This window comes from Symphalangus syndactylus, chromosome 14, assembly GCF_028878055.3.
Source record: "Symphalangus syndactylus isolate Jambi chromosome 14, NHGRI_mSymSyn1-v2.1_pri, whole genome shotgun sequence".
NCBI classification, from domain to species: domain Eukaryota; kingdom Metazoa; phylum Chordata; class Mammalia; order Primates; family Hylobatidae; genus Symphalangus; species Symphalangus syndactylus.
Window position 1 is genome coordinate 116,682,595 of NC_072436.2, and position 13,437 is coordinate 116,696,031.

Genomic DNA, 13,437 nt, shown 5'->3' on the forward strand with positions numbered 1-13,437 from the left:
GCGCCGGGAGCCCGAGCCCAAGCCGGAGCCTGAGGAGGGCGAAGGGGCGGCGGGCGGCGAGGAGGCGGCGGGGGAGGCGGCCGGTGCCGCGGGGCCGCCGCCGCCTCTGAGCCGCGCCGAGCGCACGAGCGCAGCCGCGTCGCTGCGGCCCCGGCCGCGCCATGGGGAAGGAGCAGGAGCTGGTGCAGGCGGTGAAGGCGGAGGACGTAGGGACCGCGCAGAGGCTGCTGCAGAGGCCGCGGCCCGGGAAGGCCAGTAAGTGCCGGGGGCGCGGGGCGCGGGTGGGAGCCCCGGGGGCCCCTCCCCGGCGCAGAGCCCCCCACCCCACCCGGCGCCGGGCGGGGAGGGGACGTTGTCGGGTCCCCGGGGGCGGGGCGGGGCCAGAAGCGCCCAGACCCTCGGTCCGTGCCCCCCACCCTCTGCCCCCAGCACTGGAGATGGGGCGGCCCCGAGAGCCGGCCGTCACCCTGAGCCCCCCAGTGGGCACCTGGCGGCACCCGCCTCCCGGGCCGCGGGCGTTCGCATCCCTCCCTCCCTACCTCTGTCTCCCTCCCTTCCCAGGCTGCGGGCTGACAGCTGGAGGTCTCTGCTGGGGCCTTCAAAGGGCGAGGCGGATGCCCCCCCACACCACACGCACCGGGCAGACAGGGAGGGGGCCCCTGCGGCGAGGGGCGACCCGGGAGCTGACAGTCCCTGGCAGACCCCCTCCCCGCCCCACGTTTAATAACACGCTTTGCAGGGAAGGTGGGGGCAGGACCACGCTGGGGGTGTGGCTGCCCTGGCATGGCCGGTGGGGGGCCATTTACTGATGGGAGAGCAGAGGCCCAAGGTCGCCCAGCCCAGGGCAGGCTGGACTCCAGGCAGGGCCGGCCTGGGGGCAAGGGCCTGGGGCCCTGCTCAGGCAGGCTCCAGCAGACCCAGGTCTCCAGCTTTCCTGCTGGGAAAGGAGGCCATGAGGGAGTGGGGGGCCACCACTGGCCATCCCTAGCTTATCCCTAGCTTGCCCTATGGCCGGCCCCAGGAAAGGGCTGGGAACTTGGAGCCCTGATCCTAGCACTCATCCTCGCTCAGCGCGTAGCCTCCCTGGGGGCCGCCGGAGATGGATGGATGGGCGTGTGGACCAGCCGCGTGTGCGGCTGCGCACGTATAGCGGTGTCAGTGTGTCAGGGCACCTGTGCGGGCACGGACAGGGCTCTGCAGGTCGGCACGTGGGGTCTGGGCGTCCTCCCTCCTCCCTCCACCCCCACAGACTGTAAGCCAGAGAGTCCCCCTCCCCTTCCTCCAGGGGGATGCCAAGAACTGGGACTGGCTTCTGGGAGGTCGGTGGGGGGCACCTAGAGTCCCAGGAGGACCCCCTCCCGCGCACTTCACCAGCGGCCCGTGACTGGCTAGCTCCTGTCCACTGTGTGTAGTAAGAGATAGGGGGCACCGGTGCCTTGCAGGCTAGCCCAGAGCTGATTTCAGGTCCGGGGGCTCAGAAAGGGAGAGCTTGTGGGCAGAGGCAGCCTCAGCTGAGCCTGGAGAGCAGGTGTAGGGATTGAGGGAAGGCAAGGTAAAGGCTTCCACCTAGTGGCCGCATGACCTTGGACATAGACAACTCCAGCTCAGTGGACCTCAGTCTCCTTGTCTGTAGGATGGGATGTCAGCCTCACGGTGGGATCCTAAGACCAGTGACCCTGGGCACTTGGAGCCCAGGCATTCAGTAAGTGCTCAGTAAATGCCAGCGATGGCCGCAGCCTTAGACGGCCCAGGGCCAGGGGCTGGGGAAGTGGGGGCTTCGGCTCTGGGGAGGTTCCTCCTCCCTTCTATTGTGGCCATTCTGGGGAGGTGTGGGGGCTTCCACCCTCACCTGGGTCTCTGCCTGTCTTGCCTGGCCTCTGGGGCAGGAGAGACACCTGCCCTGGCCCCGGCTCCTGCTCTCTGAGTCACAGGGGCGGGTGTAATAAATCAGAGGAGAAATCCCTCCATGAATTAGCTCCGTCGTCATAGCAACGCTGGCCTGCTTTGGAGTAAGATGTATTTTGATTCAGTAAAGTACAGCTGAGTTTGGGCCACGAGGTGGGGGGTGTCCAGCAGTGTCCTCCAGGGCCCCATGAGCCCAGGGCTGTCCCCATGAGCTTTGCTTCCATGGTCCCCTCTGGGTGCCCGGTCCCTTCCCTCCACCCCCTGCTCCAGAGTCACCCCAGGCTCAGCCAGCCCCCCACTTGCCCTGCCCTGAAGGGAGCCTCCTGTGCCCGCACACACACATTTAGCAGCTGTCCTTGAGGGGAAGAGGAGCCTGTTCTGGGGGAGATGCCAGGGCAGGGGCTGGCCTCCTGCTGGCCGGGAGGGACCCCCTCTTCCCTCTGACCCGGACCCTATCCATGGAGGCCCCCTGTCCATGGAGGCAGGCCCAAGAATGCCCTGGAGGACACCCCTGAGCACCGAGGGCCAGCGCCCCACCCCCCTTTCACCTTCTAATAGCCCACTAGTAGCTCCCTTCTAGCCTGAGATATGGACTGGACCCCAGAGGTGGGGACAAGCTCAGGATAGCAGTGAGAGGGCGGTCAGGGGTAAGAGCTTTACTCTCAGAGTCACAGGGCTTAGGGACCTCGTGGAGAGAGAGGGGGGCTCCTGGACTTTCATCCTGGCCCCGGCCCCCTCCAGCCATGCTCTGCTCCTGCTTCATCCAGAGAACCCGTTTCCAGGTGAAACAGCCCCCAGCCCCAGGCCCTTCTCAGTTCTGGGACCTTCCTGGGTACCCACTGTCCCCCACAGGAATTGGGGTTAGCGTGTCCCAAGACCTCAAGTTGCCTCCATCCAATTTCAGCCAGTTTCCCCTTGAGGAGACCATGGATAGGGAGAGGGACAAGATGGCTTTAGTAAGGCGCCCTCCTCACGTGGGGGTGGTCCCCTTCCTGAGGGAGACACCCTCCCCCACTGGCAGATGTTACTTTCTGCGCTTTGACCTCCAGCCCCTCCAAGATTTCAGCCCCTGCAGGTGTGGCTGGGTGAGAAGGTGGTTTCCACGCTGGCTGCCTCAGCTGGGGGAGGGAGGACAGGGCCTGGCTTGGGCAGTCCTGGGGACGTGCTGAGGGCTGGCTACCCTGGAGCTGGGAAGAGCGGGGGTCAGCGTTCTTGGGGGAGAACCTCCTGAGTGTGGTCCTGGCGGGAATGCACGGGACAGTGACACCTGCGCTCCCTTCAGCTAATGGCAAGGGATGATGGCAGGCCCCATGACATAATTCCCAGGTCCCCATGCAAAATGTAAACGCAGGGCCCCTTGCTCAAAAATAAGAATTTCAGGCCGGGCATGGCGGCTTATGCCTGTAATCCCAGCACTTTGGGAGGGTGAGGCAGGCGGATCACCTGAGGTCGGGAGTTCGAGACCAGCCTGACCAACATGGAGAAACCCTGTCTCTACTAAAAATACAAAATTAGCCAGGAGTGGTGGCGCATGCCTGTAATCCCAGCTACTCTGGAGGCTGAAGCAGGAGAATTGCTTGAACCCGGGAGGTGGAGGCTGTGGTGAGCCGAGATCGCGCCATTGCACTCCAGCCTGGGCAACAAGAATGAAACTCCGTCTGCAATAAAAAAAAAAGAAAAAGAATTTCAAGATGGTGACAGGAGAGCATCCGCAGGCATGGGGCCCTTCTGAGCCAAGCACAGGCCGCACACCCATGGAGTCGCCTCGGCAGCCAGGCAGGGTGTGGGGGATGAGGAGATCGGTCCAGTCTGCAACTGAGCACCTCATCTGCGCGGGGCGCCATTTTAGCCACCGAGGATCCCTCCGTGAGCAGAACAGATGACGGTCCTTGTCCCCTTGGTGCTGGTAGTTGAGTGATGGAGATGGGTAGGAGCAAGAGCAGAAGGAGGTTGACGTGGCAGGTGGTGACGAGGGCTGCAGAGCCAGGCACAGCAGCTGTGGGGCGGGCAGGGTCACCACTTCAGATGGGGAGGGCATGCTGAGTGAGCAGCCTGTGGGTAAGGATGTGAAAAATGTGAGGGAGGCTGTGGGGTTAACTAGGGAAGAGGAGCCCGCACGTGCACACAGGGCATGTGGAAAGGCCCTGGGCAGGGCAGCCTATATGTTGGAGGAACGTCTGGAGGCCTGTGTAGCTGCAGCAGGAATGACGGAAGTAAAGATAACTGAGAGCAAAACAGGAGCTCCACATAACAGCCACTGTCCAGTGTCGGCCTCCCCTCCCAGCACAGCCACTGTCCAATCTCAGCCTCCCCTCCCAGCACAGCCACTGTCCAATCTCAGCCTCCCCTCCCAGCACAGCCACTGTCCAATCTCAGCCTCCCCTCCCAGCACAGCCACTGTCCAGTGTCAGCCTCCCCTCCCAGCACAGCCACTGTCCAGTGTCAGCCTCCCCTCCCAGCACAGCCACTGTCCAGTGTCAGCCTCCCCTCCCAGCACAGCCACTGTCCAGTGTCAGCCTCCCCTCCCAGCACAGCCACTGTCCAGTGTCAGCCTCCCCTCCCAGCACAGCCACTGTCCAGTGTCGGCCTCCCCTCCCAGCACAGCCACTGTCCAGTGTCGGCCTCCCCTCCCAGTGAGACCAGTGCTGCCAGGGGGTCCTCAGGAGAGGAGTGGCGGGATCTGATTCATGTTCTCTCTCTCTTTTTCTTTTTTTTCAGACAGGGTCTTGCTCTGTCGCCCAGGTTGGAATGCAGTGATGCAATCCCAGCTCACTGCAGCTTCAACCTCCTGGGCTCAAGCGATCCTCCCACCTCAGCCTCCCAAGTAGCAGGGACCACAGGCACACACCTCCGTGCCCGGCTAATTTTTTTTCCTTTATTTTTTGTAGAGACGAGGTCTTGCTATGTTGGCCAGGCTGGTCTCGAACTCCTGGCTACAAGTGATCCTCCCACCTCAGCCTCCCAAAGTGCTGGGGTTACAGGCGTGAGCCACGGCACAGAGCCTGACTCATGTTTTCCCAGGGAACCCCGACTGGGGTGGGTGTGGAGGTTGGACCAAGGGATGTGGGAAGACCTTAGCGACACCAGTGGGGAGGGGATGGCACTTAGACTGCCAGAGATGCTGGCCTGGACCGGGTTGGTGACAGTGGCTGGTGGGAGAAGGGCTACGGTTCCAAGTGTGCTCTGGGGATGTCTGGGAGGCAGAGCTGACGGACAAGCTATAGGTGTGCAGGAAAGGCCCCAGGGCTGGCTCCAAGGTTTTGGCCTGGGCCACGGTCAGGAAGGATGGCATTGCCACTAACCAAGAGGGACACTGGTGCCAGCAGTGTCTAAGCAGAGGGGGAGGGGCCGGTGAGGCTGGAGACGCCTTTGCTTGCCAGGAGAAACCCCTGGCTGGAGAGAGCTGGGGGTGGGATTCCTGTACGGCTAATATTAGTAATCGCCATGCACCGAGTCCTGACTTGTGCCGGGCAGTGCACGCTTTATGTCTGGGAATGCTCTCACACCTCCGGGAGGCCCTGTTAGCACCCGCAGCTCCAGCTCAGGGAGGGCACCAGCAGCCAAGGCCACAGGCTGGTGAGTGGCAGCGCACAGATTTGAATTCACAGCTGTCTGGCTCCCTCGGCCAGCCTCGTGGGTCATCAGGGGACCCGCACCCTGTGTCCAGTGGCTGGGACCGAGGCCGGGGCAGCAGGGGCTGCTGTGGGTCACTGTGCAAGCCCTGCAGCCAGCCCTGTGCCTCGACTCCCTCAATTCCCCTGCCCTCAGCTCCTGCCCCCACCCTGTCCTGGGCCTGGACAAAGGGGCTTCTGTCCTGCCAGCTCCCCTCTCAGAGTGACTGACCCACAAATGGGTTATGTAACCATGGCCCAGATAGGCGGGGGTTTGGCCCAAGTCTGCTTGGACTAGAGCCCACTGGGAGGGCATCGGTGGGCTTCCTTCCTCTGGCAGCCGGCTGGGGGGGGCCAGGATGTGGGGGGCCCCAGGAGGACGCTGGGGCCCTGAAGGGAGGGCGTGGGCCCCTCTGGCCTCAGGTGCTCCAAGTCGCCAGGGAGCAGGCAGCCGTTCGCGTGAGGTTGCTCAGAGGTGCCAGCCCACTCGCCTGCCTCCCACTTCTGCTCATCCACACTGGCTGTGGCCCAGGGCTGGCAGTGGGGGTGCTGCACGGTGGAGACGCAGATCCTCCCCCAGAGATACCCCCATTTCCGGGTGTTCCAGCCTCCCTGGCCACCCCCGGCCCCATCTGGATCCTTCTGAGAGACAGATTGGGCCGGCTCTCTCCCTCCCACCATTGGCAGGTGCTCAGCCAGTGTCCCGAGGGAGGGGTGTGCGTGCACATGTGTGTGCCTGTGTGGGTGCACAGCCTTGCCTCCTATCCCCAGGTGGGGACAAGGACTCCAGGCCGGAGTCCTTAGTACCGTGAACCCCCACATCTCAGGGCAATGGGACACCAAGGCCCGAGCAGCTGGCACCTGGGGCAGGGTGCGGGGCAGAGCTGAACGCGTGAGTGCACGAGTGGACGAGTGAGTGTCTGCAGACTGAGAGCCCAGCAGCTTTGTGCCTGCCAGGGAGATGGCTAGCTCCCTCTCCCTGCCTTCAGGCCGCCTGGAGGGGCTGGTACAGCCTCCCCTCACCGAGTCTCCTTCCATCCCCAGAGCTCCTGGGCTCCACCAAGAAGATCAATGTCAACTTCCAGGACCCGGATGGGTGAGTTCTGAGCCGGGTGGTGCCTGCCTGGAAGGGAGGGTGGCTCCTAGGGAGGCCTAGGTGTTGGGGAGGGCACGGTGCCGGGGAGGCCGGGGCGCCAGGGCCTCTGCTCTATGTGTCCTCTGCACATGCCAGCTTCTCGGCTCTGCACCACGCGGCCCTGAACGGCAACACGGAATTGATCAGCCTGCTGCTGGAGGCCCAGGCCGCTGTGGACATCAAGGACAACAAAGGCAAGACTGGCTGAGGGCCTCTGGTGGGGGCGGAGGCGAGGGCAGTGAGGGGGCTCCCCAGGGCCTGCATGGGTCCTTGGCTGAGGTCTCAGCCCAGGATCTCAGTCTGATTTCAGGCAGGTCCTCCTGGGATCAGGGTCCTGGAGGCCAGGGGTGGGCTTGGGGTCAGGGGTCAGCTCCCAGCATTCCCCCCACCTCCCAGGGTTGGCCTTGGGGTCAGAGGTCAACTCCCAGCAACCCCCCACCCCCCAGGGTTGGGCTTGGGGTCAGGCGTCAGCTCCTAGCACCCTCCCACCCCCTAAGGTTGGCCTTGAGGTCAGGGCTCAGGTCCCAGCACCCCCCTATCCCCCAGGTTGGGTTTGGGGTCAGTGGTCAGCTCCCAGCATCCCCCACCCCCCAGGGTTGGGCTTGGTGTCAGGGGTCAGGTCCCAGCACCCACCTATCCTCCAGGGTTGGGTTTGGTTTCAAGGGTCAGCTCTCAGCATCCCCTCGCCCCCCAGGCATGCGGCCGCTGCACTATGCAGCCTGGCAGGGCCGGAAGGAGCCCATGAAGCTGGTGCTGAAGGCGGGCTCGGCCGTGAACATCCCGTCTGATGAGGGCCACATCCCCCTGCACCTGGCGGCCCAGCATGGTCACTATGATGTGGTGAGGCCCGAGGGTGGGGACAGGGGTGGGGCAGCAGGGGCAGGGCAGCACGGCCTGAGGATGTGCGGACCTGACTGCGCCCTTGGCCCCCAGTCTGAGATGCTGCTACAGCACCAGTCTAACCCGTGCATGGTGGACAACTCGGGGAAGACGCCCCTGGACCTGGCCTGCGAGTTCGGCCGCGTTGGGGTGAGTCTCCTGTGGAGCCCTGTGGGGTGGGGCTGGGGAGCCCCACATCAGGGCCCCCCTACCCTGACCCCTCCTTCAAGGTGGTCCAGCTGCTCCTCAGCAGCAACATGTGTGCGGCGCTGCTGGAGCCCCGGCCGGGAGACGCCACCGACCCCAACGGCACCAGCCCTTTGCACCTCGCAGCCAAAAACGGCCACATCGACATCATCAGGTAGAGCCAGTGGCAGGGAGGGCCTCAGCCTTAGGGTCCCCAGGGTTCAGCAGCTGCCTGGGGCTCAGGGCACCAGCCTCTGGCTTGGGGATAGGGTGGGAGCAGGCAGGGTCCCAGGTCCCTGGTCAGGCCTCTGGCATGGCTTCCAGGGCCCATGTACAGGATGAGCTGGAGGGGCTGGGAAGTGGGCTTCTGCGACTTCTCTGTCCCAGCCCCGCCGCTCCTGGGTGCGCTCGAGGAGGTGCTGAACTTCCCTGAGCCTCGCTTTCCCATCCGTAAAGTGGGGTTCACAGCAGCACCTACACTAGCATTAGACACGATAACAGCTGGGAAGTCTTAGCACAGGGCTGGGTGCCCCGGCGGCTCACACCTGTAATCCCAGCACTTTGGGAGGCCAAGGAGGGAGGATTGCTTGAGGCCAGGAGTTCGAGACCAGCCTGGGCAACATGTCAAGACCCCATCTCTACAAAAAAATACAAAAACTAGACGGGTGTGTTGGCACACACCTGTAGACCCAGCTACTTGGGAAGCTGAGGCAGGAGCATCACTTGAGCCCATGAGGTTGAGGCTGCAGTGAGCCAGGACCGTGCCACTGCATTCCAGCCTGAGTGACAGAGAGAGACCCCATCTCTACTTTTTATAAAAAAAGCGGCTGAGTGCTGTGGTTCAAAATGCTGCAATCCCACTATTTTGGGAGGCTGACGCAGGAGCCCAGGAATTTGAGACCAGCCTGGGCAACATAGCAAGACATGGTCTTTACAAAAAATAAAGGCAAAAAAAAAAAAAAAAAAGGCTGGGAATCGTCACACACATCTGTAATCCCAGCTACTCTGGAGGCTGAGGCAGGAGGACTGCTTGAGGCCAGGAGTTTGAGGCGGCAGTAAGCCATGACTGCACCACTGTACTCCAGCTGGGGTGACAGAGTGAGACCCTGTCTTAGAAAAAGTAGGCCAGGCACAGTGGCGCACGCCTGTAATCCCAGCACTTTGGGAGGCCGAGGCGAGTGGATCACCTGAGGTCAGGAGTTGGTGTCCAGCTTGGCCAAAATGGTGAAACCCCATCTCTACTAAAAATACAAAATTAGCTGGGCGTGGTGGGAGGTGCCTGTAATCCCAGCTACTCTGGAGGCTGAGGCAGGAGAATCGCTTGAACCCGGGAGGTGGAGGTTGTAGTGAGCTGAGATCGCACCATTGCACTCCAGCCTGGTCAACAAGGGTGAAATTCCGTCTCAAAAAAAAAAAAAAAAAAACAACCCTTAGAACTCAGTGAATGTCCGAGACATGGGGCAGGGCTGGACAGTCCTCAGCCCCCAAGCTGACTGCTGGGGTACCTGGAAATAGAGGCCTGGCTTGGGGGTTCTGGGGCCAGCCTCCTGCTTGAAGGCCCCGCCTGTCCACCTTGCCTTCCCTCCAGGCTCCTCCTCCAAGCCGGCATCGACATTAACCGCCAGACCAAGTCCGGCACGGCCCTGCACGAGGCTGCGCTCTGCGGAAAGACGGAGGTGGTGCGGCTGCTGCTGGATGTGAGTGTGGGGCCCAGGGACGCTGGGCCCAGTGGGCTGTAGGGGCTCCTGACAGAGAGCCTCATCTCTCACATGTGCAGAGCGGGATCAATGCCCATGTGAGGAATACCTACAGCCAGACAGCCCTGGACATCGTGCACCAGTTCACCACGTCCCAGGCCAGCAGGGAGATCAAGCAGCTGTTGCGAGGTGGGCCCGGGCAGGGCAGAGGGGCAGTGGCTGGGGCCGGGGCTGGGCCAGATCAGCCCGCAGGACTTGGGGGGCCCCCTCCTGTATCCCCAGAGGCCTCAGCGGCCCTGCAGGTCCGGGCAACCAAGGATTATTGCAACAATTACGACCTGACCAGCCTGAACGTGAAGGCAGGGGACATCATCACAGTAAGCATGGCCCCAGGGGCCGTCTCGGCAGGGAGGGGGCGGCACCTGGGCGTGCGCACCCCAGAGCACCCTCCCACCGCAACTGGGGGGCACTAGGTAGGAGACTCTGCGAAAGGGGGCATCTCCCTGAGCACCCCCCACCTTACTGGCCAGGTCCTCGAGCAGCATCCGGATGGCCGGTGGAAGGGCTGTATCCATGACAACCGGACGGGCAATGACCGGGTGGGCTACTTCCCGTCCTCTCTGGGCGAGGCCATCGTCAAGCGAGCAGGCAAGTTCTACTCCACCCTGGGGGGCAGGCAGGAGCCGCGCACCCTGGTCTTGGGGGCTGGAAGGAGCGAGTGTGCTAAGGGTATGGGGGCCCAGCAGGGCTGGGTTTCTGGGTGCCAGCGTGGGGTTGAGTGGGGAGCATCAGGGTGCCCCAGCGGCCGTCTCCTCATCCGTTCCCACACCTATTCCTTCGTGCGTTCCACCAAGCACTGTGTGCCGCCACGTCTGGTTCTGAACTGGCCACCAGGACAGATGGGGACCCAACTCCCAAGGAGCTCGTCCTGGGGCAGGAGGGGGCAGGGGACAGCGAAGTAAACATGAAAGGACACGTACTAACCAGTGACCTGGAGCACAGGGAGGGCCTGCTTGAGATGAGGCAGTCAGAGAAGGCCAGAGAATGCTCTGAGAGGCGGGTGGGTTCCAGGTGGCAGGAGCTGTGCGTTAAAAGGGGGCGGCGCCAGGCGTGGTGGCTCATGCCTGTCATCCCAACACTTTGGAAGGCCGAGGCGAGAGGATATTTGAGCCCAGGAGTTCGAGATCAGCCTGGGCAACATAGTGAGATTCCATCTCTACAAAAAATGAAATTAGCCAAGCATGGTGGTGTGCGCCTGTGGCCCCAGCGACTTGGGAGGCTGAGGTGGGAGGATTGCTTGAGCCTGGGAAGTGGAGGCTACAGTGAGCCAAGATTGCACCAGCCTGAGTGACAGAGCAAGACCCTGTCTCAAAAAAATAATAATGATAAAAACAAAGGCACTCAAGTGTTTGTTCTTGGTGAAGAAAAAAGGAAAAAACCAAAGGCACTGAGGCAGGCAAGAGCTGGGCACATCTGAGGAACAGGAGGCTGAGGAGAGGGACTGGGCCAGGGACCCAGGCTGTGAAGCCCCACGTGGCGGCTCCAAGGAACCAGGGGCCCGTTTACTTCTGATGGAGGACATGGAGGTTGACAGGCAGGGCCAGCCCCCCGCCATGGCCATCTAGCTCCTGAGTGGGAGCCTTGGCTCCAGCTTGTGGGGAGCTTCTTGCCTGCCCCCCGCTCCCCAGTACAGAGATTTTCACACCGTCCAGCAATCTCTGGCCCCCTGCCCGCTGGACCCCAGGGCCACCGGCAGGATGCCTGGGCTTGGCTGCCTCTGCCTCTCTCCTGCTCTAAACGTCTGGGGTGGGAGGGGTCCTCTGAGGGGCTCTCAGCTCCCTGGAGACAACGGCGGGCAGAGAGGACCCCCGGCTGTGGTTGCACCGGCCTCTGCCCCGCCTCCCCTGCGTCAGCTCCCGCCCTCGCTGGCCCAGGACTCAGGAGGCTTTGCTTGACCCACAGGTTCCCGAGCAGGCACTGAACCAAGCCTGCCCCAGGGAAGCAGCTCATCGGGACCCTCTGCACCCCCAGAGGAGATCTGGGTGCTGAGGAAGCCTTTTGCAGGTAGGCCGGGTCCCTGAAGGGCAGAGGTGGCAGGACTTCCACAAGGCACCACCGTGGGGCCAGGCAGGGGCCGGCACCGGCCTCATCTTGCTCCCTTGTGCTGGCAGTTGGGGACCGAAGCGGCAGCATTAGCGGCGTGGCTGGCGGCCGGGGCAGCGGGGGCCACGCCCTACACGCGGGCTCTGAGGGCGTCAAGGTAGGTGGGGTGGTGGCCGGGGCCAGGGTGGCCAGGGCTGGGAGTAGGCGACAAGCCGGTGTTTCTGGGTTGCAGCTCCTGGCAACGGTGCTTTCCCAGAAGTCCGTCTCCGAGTCCAGCCCGGGGGACAGCCCCGCCAAGCCTCCAGAAGGCTCTGCAGGTAAGAGCAAGGGTGCTGCCATGCAGCCCGACAGAGGAAAGCAGCCCGACAGCCCTTGTCCCCCACCCACTCTCGTCCTCAGGTGCGGCCCGGTCCCAGCCTTCAGCGGCCCACGCTGGGCAGGTCTATGGGGAACAGCTGCCCAAGAAGCTGGAGCCAGCATCGGAGGGCAAGGTACAGGGCTTGGGGGTGCTCTCAGTGTGGGCTCCGGGGAGAGGTGTAAGGCCGATGGGCTGATGTGTGCCTACACGGCCTGCCTGGCCTGGCTGCGGCGGGGTCGGGGGCATTGCCAGGCCAGACCCTCTCCTCTATCTGTCAGTTTGTGTGTGTTGTGTGTGCGTCCGCCCGCGTGTACGGGTGTCGTTGTTGTGCGGGCTGTGCGTGTGGGCCAACTTGTGCCTCCGTGTGTGCATGTGTCTGTGTGGGGTGCGTGTGTGATGGTGTGACTGTGAGCTGGCCACGCGTGTCTGTGTACAGGTGGAAGGGGCTGGGTATGAGATGGTGCAGTGCGTGCATGGGCGCGGCGTGTGCTGTGCGAGTGCACTCATGTGCCGGAGAGGTGTAAGCTGCTGGCTGAGTCCTGCACGGTGGAGGAGGCAAGGCGCCCCTGCCTATGAGCACAGAGCCCACCTTCCGGTCCAGCCCGAGGCCCCTTTCCCAGAGCCCCCTCCTAAAGGGCCGCACCACCTGCATCCCCAAGATGGCGCGGGGTGTCCCTGGTGCAGGAGCAGGGGACAGTCAGGGAGGCGTGCGGCAGACAATAGCAGCCCCCCTGCCCCCTCCCCCCACCGGTGGAGATCCCAGAAGAAGGCGGAAGGGTGGAGGATGCTCCAGGAGGCGCCTCGGGGACCGCGGACTGAGGATCACTCGCGGGCCAGGCTCACCGGGGCCTGCTGCAGATGGAGCAGCGGACAGCGGACACGGTGGCTGCACGGCTGGCCGGCCAAGCAGAGAAGGAGGCGCTGTGGTGGCAGGGCGCGGCCGGGCAGGCGAGGCTGCAGTGGGTGCCTTGTGTCTTCCAGAGCTCCGAGGCCGTGAGCCAGTGGCTCACCGCGTTCCAGCTGCAGCTCTACGCCCCCAACTTCATCAGCGCCGGCTACGACCTGCCCACCATCAGCCGCATGACCCCCGAGGTGAGTCTTCCACACGCCGCCAGCGCCAGCTGCATCCCACAGATGGGCACAGCCCCTAGCTGACAAGCCTCCCCTCTGCCTAGGACCTCACGGCCATTGGTGTCACCAAGCCAGGCCACCGGAAGAAGATCGCGGCAGAGATCAGCGGCCTTAGCATCCCCGACTGGCTGCCTGAGCACAAACCCGTAAGGCCACCTGCACCCCAGGGGCTGGGCCCAGGACAGGCAGACAGACAGAGAACCTGCCTCCCTGGCCACAGCCCCCACCCGCCCGCAGGGGCTTGAGGGAGAGGAGAGTGGAGGATGTCCTGCTAGCAGGGAGCCTCCCAGTCAGCCCCTGTTCTGTCACTGGGGCAGGGGCGAGGTGATGCTGTCCAGGGGTCATCGTTGCTGAGGGAGCCTGAAGCCAGGAGAGTCCCCTCCCCACGTCCATGCTCTCAGCAGGACTCCCTCTACATGCAGGCTGCCCCAC

General features: G+C 63.5%; 1 protein-coding gene across 3 annotated transcripts in view; it reads left to right on the top strand.

The window, feature by feature from the left end:
• The window catches only part of CASKIN1 (CASK interacting protein 1), a 19,696-nt gene continuing 6,259 nt past the window's right edge, over positions 1–13,437 (top strand). The window contains exons 1-16 of one of the 3 annotated variants that reach the window (XM_055240999.2): positions 1–255; positions 6,561–6,612; positions 6,748–6,845; positions 7,346–7,491; positions 7,585–7,680; positions 7,761–7,891; positions 9,305–9,413; positions 9,494–9,602; positions 9,696–9,790; positions 9,944–10,061; positions 11,376–11,477; positions 11,585–11,673; positions 11,749–11,833; positions 11,916–12,007; positions 12,856–12,966; positions 13,050–13,151. In XM_055240999.2, the coding sequence (XP_055096974.1) occupies positions 162–255; positions 6,561–6,612; positions 6,748–6,845; positions 7,346–7,491; positions 7,585–7,680; positions 7,761–7,891; positions 9,305–9,413; positions 9,494–9,602; positions 9,696–9,790; positions 9,944–10,061; positions 11,376–11,477; positions 11,585–11,673; positions 11,749–11,833; positions 11,916–12,007; positions 12,856–12,966; positions 13,050–13,151 (1,629 nt within the window). In that variant the 5' untranslated portion in view covers positions 1–161. Of the gene's footprint in view, positions 256–6,560; positions 6,613–6,747; positions 6,846–7,345; positions 7,492–7,584; positions 7,681–7,760; positions 7,892–9,304; positions 9,414–9,493; positions 9,791–9,943; positions 10,062–11,375; positions 11,478–11,584; positions 11,674–11,748; positions 11,834–11,915; positions 12,008–12,855; positions 12,967–13,049; positions 13,152–13,437 lie in introns of all 3 variants that reach the window. The other 2 variants (XM_055240998.2, XM_055241000.2) reach the window with 2 other exon arrangements.